Genomic DNA, 16,713 nt, shown 5'->3' with positions numbered 1-16,713 from the left:
CTTTAGCATTTCCTCCTAATCGCCACATCAACAAATACCTTCAGGCTGCTGCTACATAAAGGACACCTAGAGTTTCATCTATTACTTAATGGGCTACGATACAATGTATCTGGGGAACTATTAATTTACTTTCAGTTTCTTTTAAATGTCCTTTAATATGCCCAAGAAATGGAAAGCTTAATGATATATAATCAAGTAAATGCTTCCCAAAAAGAAATCTTTATTTATTCTTTAAAATGTCACTGTTATACCAAAAACAATTTCTAATATTGCTTTTTATAAACATGCATTACTTATACGTAAATCTGCCCTTCAACATTCAAGATTATGTATCATGAGAAATTCTAAAAGGTATAGAAGTATCTTGTAACAAATGTTCAAGAAGGGACAAATGGATAGTCCTGTGCTTACGGCTTAATATCAGATACAAAATAGCCAAGATATTCTCTTTTCCTTTCTAATCCTTCCACAAAGTACCTGATATACGACTTTAATATATCAGGTATGCCTTGGATAACTGAAAACTGCAACATTCAAGTCTAGAAACTCTTACTGAGGCAAGAAATGCCCCCAGAATTTATAAAGCTTTACTTTTATCCTATGTCCTCACTTAATTAGACAGTCTTTGTCTGGTATGATGACAAAAGTCATCATTTCATTACTTTGGAATTTTCAACATATAAAAGTCATATATCCAAATGGGTGCTGTCATTTGGACTGTTTAAACATTATTTTAGATTTTTTTTTAGAGATGGGGTCTCCTTGTGTTGCCAACTATAGACTTGGGCTCAAGCAATCCTCCTGCCCCAGCCTTCCAAAAACATTTTTAAAAACTACTTCCAGAACAATAAAGCAGCAACTCATTCTCATTCTTCTACATCATGCTCAATTTCCTTCCTAGATAATCCATTTCAATCATCACTTGGCACCACATAGCATCACTTCCTCCTAAAATCCAATTCCCCTTAAAGAAGACTTGCTATCATGGAGGATACCTGATCTCAGATTCAGGGAGGCACTTCCCAGAGGGTTTCCACAGTGTTCTGAGTGATGGCGACATCCTTGAAAGAAATACAGAATACCTAACAAGATCCTCTAAAGGGAAAAGTCTCAACTGCAAGGGTTTTAGAAGTTAGTTTTATTTAAAAGTTAAATTTTATCATTGTACCCATGATGAACTCCCATAAAATTTTTTAAAAGAAAAATTAATTGTTCAGGATAAAAAAAAGTAGATGTAAGTAAACTGAATATGTGTCAAAATAAGTCTGTTTCTAAAATTCTAAAGAGAAAACAAGAATTTTATGTGAACTTTTCTAAGAATGCAAAAAGAAAAAAACTTACTTGACACTTACCAAAAACTAGGTGACACTTACCAAAGTCTGTTTCTTCAATAGAGGAGCGTCCCCATCAAACACAAAAATAGGGCGAATTCGAAAAAATAAGAGTTTGCAGAGCCGATGGAACAAGGTGAGAAGATGAGCATTTTCTATTGAGTTCCCATGGCGATCCCGGACTCCCTTAAGTGCTTGGTTTAACCAAATGCTAATATCTGGGGGAATTGTTAATGGAAAAAACTCCGGAATTTTTCTCTTCATCCTCAAAACTTTAATTTCCTAATAGCTGATATTACCCAAACGTTGAACACTAACTACTTATCACTATTCATTTAAAATCGAAAAACACTTAGCTCTCATGGAATCTACCTAAAGTCAGTCAACTTTAGTCAAGCTCTTGTTACCCCTATTCACATACTGCATTTTAAAATCAGACAGACACATCCTTTTAAGAAGTCTTCATTGCAAAGAATTGCTTCCTTTAAAAAAAAAGTGATCACTAAAGAATTTCCATGAATTAGCATAAACTTTCTAGAACAATGTGACAATTCACAGTGAAAAAAAACTTTAAAACTTGCAGTCTATTTTATCACTTCCAGACTTTGATCCTCAGAAAATCATCATGGATAAATAAAAGTTGTTTATAGAATGCTTGTTTATGATAATGAAAATATAAAAATCAACTTAAAAGTTTTACAGCAGGTCTTTTCTAAAAACTATGGCAGACATATTTGCTAGAATACCAAAAGGCCGTTATAAATGGAAGTTGCAGGAACATGTATAGTAAGGAAGATAGTCATTAAGTATTATTAAAGAGAGTAAAACAGATAATAAAAGCATATAAAGTATAACTCCATTTTCTGATACAGTATATATGTAAAAAAAACCTAGAAGTTCACACATCGAAATATTAAGAGTAGATATTATGTCTGCAAGATTAAAGATAATTTATATTTTCGTCTTGAAGTTTTCTTATATTTTTCAACTTTTCTAAAAAGTGCTTCTCAAAAAATTTTGTATTTGTCCAGAAGAGTATCACACACTCTGCTGGTTTTCCTGCTCTCAGACTCTTCGCCAGCTCCTGTAACACTGTTAAAGCACCCACTTCGTCAGTGCTCTCTCTCAGGCCCTCTTCTTTCTTCCTGTCTGAACTATCAACCTCCACTCCCCTCCACACACACCATGCCCTGGCTACATGTATACGTCTGGCCCAGAGCACTCTCCTTACCCCAGAACGGAGAGCCCAGATGACATCTCTACCCCACACCTCACAGACATTTCCAACTTAACATGATCAAAACAGAACCCCATGTCTTCTCCACTAAGCTGCTCATGCCCCCATCTCAGTGAATGCCACTGGCATTCACCCAAGCCAGAATGCTGGGCATTACCCCCTGTAGCCCCCCATCAACTATTACCAGGTCTATCAATTCTACCTTCTAATATATCTTGAAGGTATATACTAGATTTCACCAATGTATCCTTGGTGAAAACCCTCCAAAGCTTCCCACTGCCTTCAAGACACTATCTAAAACTACTTCTCCTGGTCTATGAAGCCCTGAATGATCTGGCCTCTGCTCACTTCCAGCCTCTGGGCTTTTCTCAAACCCTGGATATCACTAAGCTCCTTCCTGCCTCCAGGTTCTTCTCACATGCTCCTTCCTCGGCCTGAAACAGTTTTTCCTTCTCTGGCCTAGTTCTCTCTGACCCTAAGGTCTCAGTCTACGGGTCACCTCCTTAGTCTAGATGAAGACCTCCTCCTTGTATATGTTCCTATTTTTAAAATACACTGAGGATGGGTGCAGTGGCTCACACCTGTAATCCCAGCACTTTGGGAGGCCAAGGCAGGTGGTTCATGAGGTCAGGAGATCGAGACTATCCTGCCCAATATGGTGAAATCCTGTCTCTACTAAAAATACAAAAATTAGCTGGGCATGGTGGCATGCATCGGTAGTCCCAGCTACTCAAGAGGCTAAGGCAGGAGAATCGCTTGAACCCAGGAGGTGAAGTTTGCAATGAGCCGAGATCATGCCACTGCACTCCAGCCTGAGCAACAGTGAGACTCCATTTCAAAAAAAAAAAAACGAAACATATATATAAATGTATGTGTGTGTGGCTTTTATATATATAGCTTTTATATATATAGCTTATATATCTATATATAGCTTTTATATATGATATATAATATATAGCTTTTATATGATATATATCATATATAATATATAGCTTTTATATATGATATATATGATATATATCATATATATATCATATGTATAGCTTTTATCTAAAGCTTTTATATATGACATATATATCATATATAAAAGCTATAGATAAAAGCTATATATAGATATACCTATATATACATACCTATATATCAATTTATATATATAAGATATATATATATGGTTTTTATCTTATATATATAAAGATATATATAGCTTTTATATATATGAGATATATATATATTATCTATCTATCTATCTATATATATGGCTTATTATGTGGCAGAAATTTTTCTATGCACTGGCATATCCAGTGCACTGAACAAAACAAAGTATCCTGTGGAGTTTATAATCTAGCGGGGAAAAAACAAATCTCTGTGCTCCATGGCTTGTTCAGGCAATTTGTGCACTGCACTCCCTTTCACAGGAACTCTTACACACAATAAATACCTGCTATTAAATAAGTGGAACAGTTTGGTATTTAAATAAATGTACACTGCCTAACTTTTATCACAATAAAAAAAATGTAGGCCCATCAACAATTAACTTAAGAAACACTATGGAACAAAATACCTAGTGGAAAGCAAGCTAATGCTATACTTATTTCTATAATATTTAGCAGTATCATGGGCCAGGCATATCCAAGACCCTAGAGATACGCATCAAACAACACAGCCGTGAACAAAACAAATATGGTCCATATCTCCAAGAAGCCTGTGCAGAAGAACAAAATAAATGGCAGGAGGTGATACAGCCACCAGGAAGTTTCTAGAATGTGATTTAAGGATCACTCTGATGAACGTGTGAACAATAGATTATATGGAAACCAGTTCTAAAATGAGTTACAATACCCCAAGTAAAAGCAAACAGTAGCAGTGGAGACCATGAGAAGAGGTCAGATAAAAGATACATCTCAGAGGCAGAACTTGGTGTTATGTACGTCTGTCTTATATTAGATCAATGCTTGCTGTAAGTATTGTCTGGAAAAGCCACGGAGCTCGCTATTGTATAGGATTCAATCAGTTTCTACTTGGCCCACTACTTTAAACTTTAAGTGAGAAAATCTAGTTTGAGATCAGTGGCTCTCATCGCTGCTATCCATTAGAATTAATATGAAGCTTCTGAAACATATGGATTATTAACCATAGGCCTAAAATTCTAAATCATAGGGACTGAGGTAGGTCTTCTTTTATTTTTTTATTTTTTAATTAACTACAGGTAGTGCCAGTTCTCAGCTAGGGTTGAGAATTTTGGCTTGAAATTCTTAGAGATGAAATATGTAAAATTAGATGATCTGAAAATATTCACGTAAATTGTTGGACAAGAAATTTATAAAATTAGACATTCTGAAAATATTTGTATAGTTTGACTTGTGTAATTTCAGTAAGTTTATATAAGCAAAATTAAATTTCTGCTAAGGACAGAAAAATTAAAATCTGCAGCAAAGCCAAAAATCACTTTAGGTATAAGACCCAAAGACCAATAACATTTCAATACAAAAAAATAAGTTTCTTTAGTTCCTTAGTTAGGTGACTTAAACTGTAATTAATCTCCATTAGTATATATAGCCTAAGAGATTGTAATATCTTGCTAACACACTTAAATGCATCTTACAAACATTAAAGTCTGTAAGAGACCAAAGTTTAACGTTAATTCTGCATTATTTGACACAGACATTCAGACTGTATAAATAAACAAGACACTAAGCTATACAGATGGCTAAAAGACCAAACAATTTATTATAGGGATACAAGAGTAAATTATGAACCTAGTATAATCATGGGTAAGTTCGTCATTAACAAACAATATAATAAACTATAAATAATTTCAGGTGTCTGAATTCCTGTGAAAACGAAATAAAACAAAATCAGTTGTAGAAAAGGTAATCAGATATTCTTCTTTAACATAAATGAGGTTATTATGTATATATGAGGCTGTCATTATGACTAGAATATCTTTGACAGTCTTTATTTATTTAGAGACAGGCATGAACACAGCTCATTGCAGCCTTGACCTCCTGGGCCCAAGCAATCTTCCTGCCTCAGCCTTCTGTGTAGCTGGGACCACAGGTGCAGGGCACCATGTCCAGCTAATTTTTTGACTTTGTGTAGAGACAGGGGTTTCACTATGTTGCCAAGGCTGGTCTTGAACCCCTGGGTTCAAATGATCCTCCTGCCATGACCTCTCAAAGGGCTGGGAGGACAGCCTTAGCCACTGAGCCTGGCCACAGTTCTCTTTAGTAATTCTTCACAAGGGCTGCTACATAGAGTGATCTAAATATTTCCTGAAGTGTTAAGGGTTCTTGTCACTGAAAACTAGCCTTTACCCTTTATTTCTGAGAAAACTTTTAGACTGCAATGACACGGACGAACCGCTTGAGGGCAGCAACAGTGAATGTGCTTTAAAACAAAACAAAACACCTTTGGTTTTCCCCAATTCAAAATACTCTGCATAAAAACAGTTAAGTCAAAATTAAATTACAGATGTATTAAAAGATTATTCACTTGCAAAAAATGATAAAAATCTCATTATGTTTTAAAATGTATCAATGTTGTTTTATTTATAAGTTGTGTATCTACTGAAGAACTAGGGCTCCAGTCAGGGACTCCTATGCTGAAGGCCCACGCACTTTTGCACTCCACTTCCCATCCCCAATCCCCACGCAATCATTTACAGGGCTCTTTCCACAAGCCCATGAGCCCCTACACTCATAGATCCCCATTTAGGAAATTGGTGTAAGGTACCACCAGATTGAGACAGAATAAACACTAAAAAAAAAAAAAACCTAAATAAGTAACAAAAAAATCAAAATTTCAAAACCAGTATCACGTTTTGTTAATGAAAAAAAATAATTCCAATGACAAAGAAAATCAGCCAAATATGTACAAAAACAATAGTCCTTAAAAAGTCAATTTAAAAAATGGTAAAACACCTGTCCACACTACCGTTCCTCTAAGAAACACAAACGGGGCAAGGCTCAAGCAAAACTAGGGTGGAAGTCTACTCTGTTCTCTCCACACTGACCTCCCAAATGGGATAACTTTAAGATTTATCGTATTAATTGTACTAAACTTCTCTCATTTCGGTGATTTCTTTATTCCTCATTCCAATCCTGTGTGTAGATACTATCACCACCTCCACTTTGCAGATGAGAGAACTAAAGCGGAGAGGAACATAAAGCACTGCCCCAAAGTGACAAACCAGGATGCACAGAGGCACAAGAGTGCAAAGCTGGAGAAAGCAGACAGGCAGCCCTCCTCATCACCCGATTCCACACTCAAGCTACTACGGATCAAAAATTCTTGCGGTGGAAAAAAATAAAACATACCAATAAAAACTACAAAAATTGTTAAAATACAGTTAAATAGTTGATCACTTACATTGCATTCGGTATTACAAGTAACCCAGAAACGATTTAAAAGATTAAAGGAAGGTGTGCGTAATTTATATGCGAATACCACGCCATTATATAAGGGACTTGGAGAAACTTGAACATCCAGGTATGGGGCGGGGGGGCCCCAAAGCCTGGAACCAAAGCCCCGCGGATACCGAGGTACCACTGTACTTAGAAAACCTAGTGACAGAGATTCTATAGCGACCCCGATCCCGACCCAAGACCATCATCTTGCAGATTCCATTCTGTGCCCAAGGCAGAGCCCAGCGAGGAATCCAGCCCTGAATCCCTGCACCCCAAGTCCCAACGCGACGTTAAGGATACCAACCGCCAGGATCTTCCCTTCCAGCGACTCGGGGCTGACCTGCCGCCCGGAGCACTCCAGCAGCTTCCAGAGCCCCTGGACCCCCATGATGCGGCTGAGTCTTCAGAGCGGACCCCGACAACTTCTCCTCTAATTCTTCCACAACCGGCTGCACCGCCACCCGGGAGGAAGCCCGCCCTGCTCCTACACAGGAAGGACGGCAACTAATACAGAAGCCACGGTTTTTAGGGGGACGGCACCAACGGGAGCGCAAAAAAGGGGAGAGACTGGGGCTGGAACACTTCCAGCGGCTGACACCGCCTCCCGGAAGAAAGATAGGACCAGAGAATGGCCGCTGGCGGGGAGAGCCAGGGCGTTGCCTCGCCTAGCGTTTAGTCCCAAGCGTCTGCGCTTCTAATGGAACACCTGGGTGAGAGGGCCACGCAGACCACGCAAACAGCCGGAAGATGTCCCTGCGACACCACTCGCCTTCACTAGTGCGTCCGCAAACCCACGGGAAACTCGTTTCCGTCTAATACGACGCGCAGGGAGGAAGCCCCGCCTCCACGCCTGACGTACAATTTTTGCGCCTGCAGCACTCCGGAAGTGAGAACTTTAGCCCCAGGGTTGATCTCTTGCTGGGTTGTCTGCTTCCGCTATGCTGGCATCCTAAAGGCGTTAAATATTAAAACAATGTGCAAAAGCGCCTTCTTGGTGAGGTAGGGGGTTTTTTTGTTTTGTTTTTTGAGACAGGGTCTCACTCTGTCGCCCATACCGTAGTGCAGCGGCGTGATCACAGGTCACTACAAACTGGAACTCCTGCTGCCCGACTCAAGCGATTCTCCCATCAGCCTCTAAAGTAGCTGGGATCGCAGGGGCGCACCACCATGCTCCGCGAATTATTTTTGTAGAAATGGGGTCTCCCTGTGTTTCCCAGGCTGTGAGGTGACGATTTTCTACGCGCTTTTTTAGTATCTGTTTCTTATCGTTGTGCCGCCAGTTGTGAAGACACCTAACACTAAGTATTGTTTTACACGTGAAGAGACAACCGAAAGGTGGACGCCCGCTTGGTTTTCTACTATTTATTTGTATGCTAGCACACAGTAACTAACGAGTAATAAAATTTAAAGCCTGTGAAAGGAAAATCTTGGGTTCCCAAAATTGCTAAGCTAAAGGGAAAAGTCAAGGGGGACTGCTCAAGGCAAAACCTGCCTCCCATTCTATTCAGTCCGATGCATATTCTGATTGCTTCCTTTGGAAAGGCTTATCAGAAACTCATACCAACCATTTGTCTCTCACCTACCTGTGATCTGGAGGCCCCCTTCTACTTTTAGTTGTCCCTACCTTTCTGGAAGGTCTGCTCTGATGTTAGTTATTGCTTGTCTTCTGCTAGATTTTGAATTTGTTTGCTCTTGCCTCTATAGTTTTTTTTTTAATTGTGTATAGTTCTTTTTTTGAATTTTTTGAATGTGATGATAGGGTGTCGATTTTAGATCTTTCCTGCTTTCTTTTGTGGGCATTTAGTGCCATAAATTTCCCTCTAAACACTGCTTTGGCTGTGTCCCAGAGATTCTGGTACATTGTGTTTTTGTTATCATTGGTTTCAAATAATATTTATTTCTGCCTTAATTTCGTTATTTACTCAGTAGTCATTCAGGAGCAGGTTGTTCAGTTTCCATGTAGTTGTGCAGTTTGAAGTGAGTTTCTTAATCCTGAGTTCTAATTTGATTGCACTGTGGTCTGAGAGACTGTTATGATTTCTATTCTTTTGCATTTGCTGAGGAGTGCTTTTCTTTCAATTATGTGGTCAAGTTTGGAATAAGTGTGATGTGGTGCTGGGAAGAATGTATATTCTGTTGATTTGGGGTGGAGAGTTCTGCAGATGTCTATTAGGCCACTTGGTCCAGAGCTACTTCAAGTCCTGAATATCCTTGTTAATTTTCTGTCTCATTGATCTGGCTAATATTGACAGTGGGATGTTAAAGTCTCCCACTATTATTGTGTGGGAGTCCGAGTCTCTTAGTAGGTCCCTACGAACTTGCTTTATGAATCTGGGTGCTCCTGTATTGGGTGCATATATATTTAGGATAGTTAGCTCTTCTTATTGCATTGATCCCTTTACCATTATGTAATGCCCTTGTCTCTTTTTATCTTTATTGGTTTAATGTCTGTTTTATCAGAGACTAGGATTGCAACCCCTGCTTTTTTTTCTTCTTCTTCTCCATTTGCTTGGTAAATATTCTTCCATCCCTTTATTTTGAGCCTATGTGTCACTGCACATGAGATGGGTCTCCTCAATACAGCACACTGATGTGTCTTGACTCTTTATCCAATTGCCAGTCTGTATCTTTTAATTGGGGCATTTAGCCCATTTACATTTAAGGTTAATATTGTCATGTGTGAATTTAATCCTGTCATTATGATGCTAGCTAGTTATTTTGCTTGTTAGTTGATGGAGTTTCTTCATAGTATCAACGGTCTTTACAATTTGGTATATTTTTGCAGTGTCTGGTACTGGTTTTTCCTTTTCATATTTAGTGCTTCCTTCAGGAGCTCTTGTAAGGCAGGCCTGGTGGTGACAAAATCTCCCAGCGTTTGCTTTTGTATAAAGGATTTTATTTCTCCTTCACTTATGATGCTTAGTTTGGCTGGATATGAAATTCTGGGATAAAAATTCTTTTCTATAAGAATGTTGAATATTGGCCCCCACTCTCTTCTGGCTTGTAGAGTTTCTGCAGAGAGATCTGCTGTTAGTCTGATGGGCTTCCCTTTGTGGGTAACCAGACCTTTTCTCTCTGGCTACCCTTAACATTTTTTCCTTCATTTCAACCTTGGTGAATCTGATGATTATGTGTCTTGGAGTTGCTCTTCTCCAGGATATCTTTGTAGTGTTCTCTGTATTTCCTGAATTTGAATGTTGGCCTGTCTTGTTGGGTTGGGGAAGTTCTCCTGGATAATATCCTGAAGAGTGTTTTCCAAGTTGGTTCCATTCTCCCCATCATTTTCAGGTACGCCAATCAAATGTAGGTTTGGTGTTTTTACATAGTCCCATAATTTCTTGGAGGCTTTTTTCATGTCTTTGTGCTTTATTTTATTAAGTTGATCTTCAATCTCTGACATCTTTTCTTCTGCTTGACCAAGTCAGCTATTGATACTTGTGTATGCTTTATGAAGTTCTTGTGCTGTGTTTTATGTTATTCTCTAAACTGGTTATTCTAGTTAGCAATTCCTCTAACCTGTTTTCAAGGTTCTTAGCTTCCTTGCATTTGGTTAGAATATGCTTCTTTAGCTCAGACCAGTTTATTACCCACCTTCTGAAGCCTACTTCTGTCAGTGCATAAAACTCATTCTCCATCCAGTTTTGTTCCCTTGCTGTCAAGGAGTTGTTATCCTTTGGAGGAGAAGAGGTGTTCTGGTTTTTGGAATTTTCAGCACTGGTTTTTCCTCATCTTTGTGGATTTATCTACCTTTGGACTTTGATGTTGGTAACCTTCAGATGAGGTTTCTGTGTGGACGTCCTTTGTGTTGATGTTGACACTATTCCTTTCTGGTTTTGTTAGTTTTGTCTGACAGGGCCCTCTGCTGCAGGACTGCTGGAGTTTGCTGGAGGTCCACTCCAGATCCTCTTTGCCTGGGCATCACCAGCAGGGGCTGCAGAACAGCAAAGATTGCTGCCTGCTCCTTCCTCTGGAAGCTCTGTCCCAGAGGGGCACCCACCAGATGCCAACCGGAGCTCTCCTGTATGAGGTGTCTTTCTTTGCTAGGTGTCTCCCAGTCAGGAGGCATAGGTGTCAGGGACTCACTTGAGGAGCAGCCTGTCTCTTAGCAGAGCTTGAGCGCTGTGCTGGGATCCACTGCTCTCTTCAGAGCCGCAGGCAGAAACGTTTAAGTCTGCTGAAGCTGTGCCCACAGCCACCCCTTTCCCTAGGTGCTTATCCCAGGAAAATGGGAGTTTTATGTATAAGCCCCTGACTGGGGTTGCTGTCATTCTTTCAGAGATGCCCTGCCCAGAGAGGAGGAATCTAGAGAGGCAGTCTGGCTGTAGCAGCTTTGCTGAGCTTTGGTGGGCTCTACCCAGTTTGAACTTCCCAGCAGCTTTGTTTACACACTAAGGGGGAAACCACCTACTCAAGCCTCAGTAATGGCAGACCCCTTCCCCCGACTAACTTTGAGCATCCCAGGTCAACTTCAGCCTGCTGTACTGGCAGTGAGAATTTCAAGCCAGTGGATCTTAGCTTGCTGGCCTCTGTGGGGGTGGGATCCATTGAGCTAGACCACTTGGCTCCCTGGCTTCAGCCCCCTTTCCAGGGGAGTGAATGGTTGTGTCTTGCTGGCATTCCAGGTGCCACTGGGGTATGAAAAAAAACTCCTGCAGCTAGCTCAGTGTCTGCCCAAATGGCTGCCCAGTTTTGTGTGAAACCCAGGGCCCTGGTAGGATAGGCACCAGAGGGAATCTCCTGATCTGCAGGTTGTGAAGACCATGGGGAAAGCATAGTATCCGGGCCAGAGCGCACTGTTCCTCATGGCACAGTCCCTCAACGGCTTCCCTTGGCTAGGGGAGAGAGTTCCCCAACCCCTCAAATTTCCTGGGTGAGGTGCCATGCCACCCTGCTTCAGCTTGCCCTCCATGGGCTGCACCCACTGACTGATCAGTCCCAATGAGATGAGCCAGGTACTTCAGCTGGAAATGCAGAAATCATCTCCCTTCTGCATCAGTCTCACTGGGAGCTGCAGACCAGAGCTGTTCCTATTCGGCCATCTTGCCAGCCACCCCAGAAATCCATTTTTAGCAAAAACATTTCTATGCCCAAGAAGATGATTCACAGTGGCCATATTTGGTTGACCTAGTCACAACTAATTTTCTACAGGAATAATCCTGGCAAAGTGTTTTTTGTATTTCTTCCATATGTAAAGTAATCCTCAGCAATTGTTCCCAGTTGTTATTTTACTGAGAGTAATATAATTGCCTGTTCAGTATTTGTCTCTTCCCCATGATAGACTGTAAACTTAGTGAAACGAAGAACTATTTTGTTGACTGTTACATCCCCCACTCCTAGTACTTAGCAGTTGTGTAAATATTGCCTAAATGACCTCTTAAGCCTCTAGTCTAAAGCTCTCCAGTGCAACTTGCAGTCTGCTAAAAGAATCTGCTTGGTGGTTAGGCTAATAATTCATTCAGATCTCATCTGAGACATACATTGCCTTGTGTTATGGTCTGAATTGTGTCCTCCAAAATTCATCTGTTGAAGTCTGAGTACCTCAGAATGTGACTATCTGAAGACACAGCGTTTAAAAATAATTAAGTTGAAACGAGTCCATTAGGATAGGCCCTAAATCCAATCTGACTGGTGTATCTGTATGAAGAGGAAATTGGTCCACACTGAGACTCCAGGGATGACAGGCATAGAGGCAAGGCCATGTGAGGACAGTGAGAAGGTGGCCCTCTGTAGTTGAAGGAGACAGGTCTCAGAAGAAACCAAACCTGCTTGCTCCTAGACTTAGTTGCCAGAAGTGTGAGAAAATAAATTTCTGTTGTTTAAGCCACCGTATCTGTGATGTTTTGTTATGGTAGCCCTGAGAAACTAAGATACTGTGATCCTAGGCAAGTTTCTTCACCAATGAAACACTCAGTTTCTACCAGTAAAGTGGGAATGCCACCAACATCTTGCTGTTGTTGTTGAGCTATTTAAGAATTGACCTGGTAATGGTTTTCAACTTAGTTTGTTGAGTGAATGACTAGCACAGGAGCGGGTGGGAGTGTTACGGGTAAAGTTGAGATGCAGAACGTGATGGATCCTAGAGAAGCTGCCTAAGCCCCTCCAGTCTGGGAGAAGACAAGTTAGGAAGTTTTGTAGCTGCTGCACCAACTTGGCCTAATGATGGCACATGGTTCCTTAACAGTAATAGCAGTAGGGAAAGGAACTGCTGCAGAATTTTATCTAAGTGAATTTTTATTTTTTTTCTGCCCGTGAGCTGGGTAAAAACAAATAGCCAACATAGGCATTTGAGTATTGTAAGTACTTTTAAAACCAAAGCAAAGGCTGGGCACAGTGGCTCACACCTGTAATCCCAGGTCTTTGGGAGACAGGGGAGGGCAGATCACTTGAGGCCAGGAGTTCGAGACCAGCCTGGCCAACATGGTGAAACCCAGTTTCTACTAAAAATACAAAAATTAGCTAGGGATGGTGGTACATACCTATAATCCCAGCTACTCAGGAGGCTGAAGTAGGAGAACCACTTGAACCCAGGAGGGGCAGTTTGCAGAGAGCACCACTGCACTCCAGCCTGGGCAACAAAGTAAGATTCCATTTCAAAAAAAAACAACCAAAATTCTTGAATATGAAATATTCTTTTGAAGAAACAGCAACTAAGGAGTTAGCTCCTTAAGATGCTGTCTAAAGGGCTCTCTCTAAAGACTCTGAATAGTAAAATCCACATCTTTTGGAATAATAGCGAGCTCTTAAATAGCACTTCCTGTCTACATAGCGCTGTTCTAAACACTGCATGTATTAGCTTACTTATTCTTCAAAATCATTTATTAAGTAGGTACTATTATGCCTATTTTACTAATGAGGAAATAGGCACAGAAAAAAAAAAATTAACCTTAACTTGCCCAAGGTGATAATAGCTTGTAAGTGCAGAGCCAGTATTTGAACTTTCACTGCATCTACGGAGATTCCTAAAAATGGACCAAGAAATCAAATATGATGGGAATTTTACTAATCTCCTAAGAGAAATATGCAGTAACTCTTGCTTACAGCTTCTGCGGGAAAAATAATCTCACTAAACTCAAACCTCAGTGTGCTCTTAATCACTGGAGGGCCAAACTTGGAATAGATCAAGACATTTATAAAAATTGATTATAGTCAATAGTCTGAATAACTCATCTTTTTCTAGGTGTCACCCTATCCTTTAACTTCTTATTTTGCATTTTTTCTCCTTTCCTCTTGGTTCTTCCTGTCTACCTCTTCGCTGAAATATTCAGTTGAACTATATGAAATTGCTGATATTCAACCATGTTTGACCTACAAAAATGACAGCTTCATTTGGTTCAAGCTAATGTAAGAATCAAATTTTCTATATTAAATTAGAAATCTAAAATTATAGTCATCATAATGCATATTGTTTCATTAATTATAAGACTCAAAGATGGTTTCTTACAATGTACCAATTGAGCAGAATTGACAAATTATCATGTACCTCAAATACATAGGGTACTTTCTACCTAAAACGAAGGCTTAAAAAGATTCATATAATTAAAAGTAGAAAACAAAACTTTATTTGATGAAAACTTTTTAAAAGTTCCAGTATGAAATAACAAAATCAACAACCTACAAATCTCTTTCAGTCCTTTGCATTTCAAGCAAAATATTCTCTTCAGAAAAAATGACCATTCATAATATATATCCCGTTCTGTAGGCTAGGCATGTATGAGTGAACAAATGGATATAAAATTCAAGAAAAAAATGAAATATTTAAAAAATAAAAATCTGAACCTTTTCCTTGAGGTGTATTGCGATATGGTTACCAACATATTCAGCACCTTGTAATCACCAAGTTACTGATTTGAGTCCTGGAACAAGACCCTAAAATTAAAGAACAAGAGATCCTAGTCGTTTGTGAGTCACAGGTTGGCAGCAGAAGAAAAACTGGCAGCAGCTAGAGGAGCTCAAATATATGAAATTCACACTTCTGAAATATTTAATACCCACTTCAAACAGCTAATTGTCTATATGATTTAAAAAAGGAAACAGCTTGGAGTTTGGAATATGGATAGTTGTCCTCTGAGTGACTGGGCATTCCCTATATACCTTCAGTACTGTTAGCAACATATGTCTCCATATTTAGAGAGCAATCAAATATCAGGAGCTCCCATTTCACAGATAACCTTGGGTATAGAAACTCAAGGTGCCAATTGTTCTTTTACTTTATCCCTAAGGCAAATGTCATCTAGACTTACAAAAGTCTTTCGAGACTTAAGGTTCTTGTCAATATTTGATTATAACAAATCACGTCAAGAAAGTCAAATATATCTGATTCAATGCACTGTCACCCATTTGCACTAATGGAAGGATCAGTTTCTTGAGTCTTTTCTCTTTTACCTCTTAGACTCCTGGGAATGTAACCAGGAAACAAATGAGGCAAGCAAGATCCTGCTATAAATCAAAGAACTACTAGACTCATGAAATAATTTTAAATGCACTTTAAATGAGTGAAAACTAGAAATTGATAGCCCCAATTCTTTTTAAGGGCAGATGATACTTTACATCGCGATCTTAGGAATAAAACTGTCTGTAACAAATGTCTAGGGATCAAGTCATAAAAAAATCACTTCATGCTTAAGTATTTCAAATCCTGATGCTATTAAGTGAATTTGTGTTTGACTTATTTAGACAGCAGTTTTATTTTGTGAAATTTTCTGTTCAGATTATTTATATGCTTTTAACTTTAAAAGGACAATAATCTGTGCTTATCTGCTTATATATCTGAAATTACCCATCATAACCATATACAAGCTTAGTGTCTGGAGAACTATAAGGTTATTTTTTATATCACAAGATCTGCTCCTATTTAATGTAGACTTACTAAAATCTTCTACTGTCTTCATACAGTCCTGGATATAACTCATTATATATATTCATATATAATGCCAGTTGTTCAGGACCAAGCACAGTCAATCATTCCCATCGTAATCACTGTAGCCCTGGTAACCACTGTTCCTTCTCTCATGGATACTAGACATCTTTTTCCAGGCTGAGTCCTGATGGAAACTAGCACTGAAAGACCGGCCCAGACGCCCATGCTGCTTCTTGGAAATATTGTCTTCACTCTCAGATTTGGCAATTCCCTGGGCATGTGTTGCAGGTTGTGATTCTTGTCTAATGGTTCCAAATGGAAAGTTCCAAAGGCCAAATCTTTGCCAATTAAGTCTCTGGAATGCTATGATGCAATGCAAATTTCCCCCAACCTGAGAAGAAAAAAAAGTTGGGTCAAGAAAATAAAGGGAAATTAATTGTACAAATTTATAGGTCCCTATGAACTCTCTTGTTTCTTTTTTTACTTCCCCTGCCTCAAAATGGTACTTTCCTTCCAGGCATCATCAGAGCACATTATCCTGCACCTTTTCTGACAGCTGCCTTTACAAAATATAATAATATGAAATATATGATGCCCACAGGAGCCAAAACACATTCCTCCACATGCCTCTCTACTACTCACTCCCAACACATACTAGAAAACTTCCCTATCTGCCTAATTCAAACACCAAGATCATTCCTCTTCCTCTCTCTCCTATTCTTCATAAGGTTATATGAGTAAGATTGTATCAAGATGTATCATTTCCTGAGAGCCTCCCCAAAAGCCTTGTTTGTACACATGACTCTGCCACAAGGCCACAGTTAACCTGGCCCAAGCTGGGCCAACACTATGGAACTGAACCCAAGACAGATCAGTCTCAGT

General features: G+C 39.5%; 2 protein-coding genes across 3 annotated transcripts in view; both read right to left on the bottom strand.

The window, feature by feature from the left end:
• ERCC5 (ERCC excision repair 5, endonuclease) overlaps positions 1–7,775 on the bottom strand; it is a 30,969-nt gene extending 23,194 nt beyond the window's left edge. Inside the window, exons 1-2 of the mRNA XM_012440935.2 lie at positions 7,275–7,775; positions 1,374–1,549 (exon numbers count right to left, since the gene is read on the bottom strand). Of these exons, the coding sequence (XP_012296358.2) occupies positions 1,374–1,549; positions 7,275–7,362 (264 nt within the window). The 5' untranslated portion in view covers positions 7,363–7,775. The remainder of the gene's footprint in view (positions 1–1,373; positions 1,550–7,274) is intronic.
• Positions 7,776–14,510: 6,735 nt separating this feature from the next.
• Positions 14,511–16,713, bottom strand: part of BIVM (basic, immunoglobulin-like variable motif containing) — a 29,368-nt gene continuing 27,165 nt past the window's right edge. For both annotated transcript variants that reach the window (XM_012440937.3, XM_012440943.3), the window contains exon 9: positions 14,511–16,222. In XM_012440937.3, the coding sequence (XP_012296360.1) occupies positions 15,929–16,222 (294 nt within the window). In that variant the 3' untranslated portion in view covers positions 14,511–15,928. The remainder of the gene's footprint in view (positions 16,223–16,713) is intronic.

The sequence above is a fragment of the Aotus nancymaae genome, unplaced genomic scaffold (genome assembly GCF_030222135.1).
Source record: "Aotus nancymaae isolate 86718 unplaced genomic scaffold, 86718_ANA_hifiasm-v0.15.2.pri h1tg000161l, whole genome shotgun sequence".
In the NCBI taxonomy this organism is placed as follows: domain Eukaryota; kingdom Metazoa; phylum Chordata; class Mammalia; order Primates; family Aotidae; genus Aotus; species Aotus nancymaae.
This window is presented reverse-complemented; position numbering and strand designations above follow the sequence as displayed.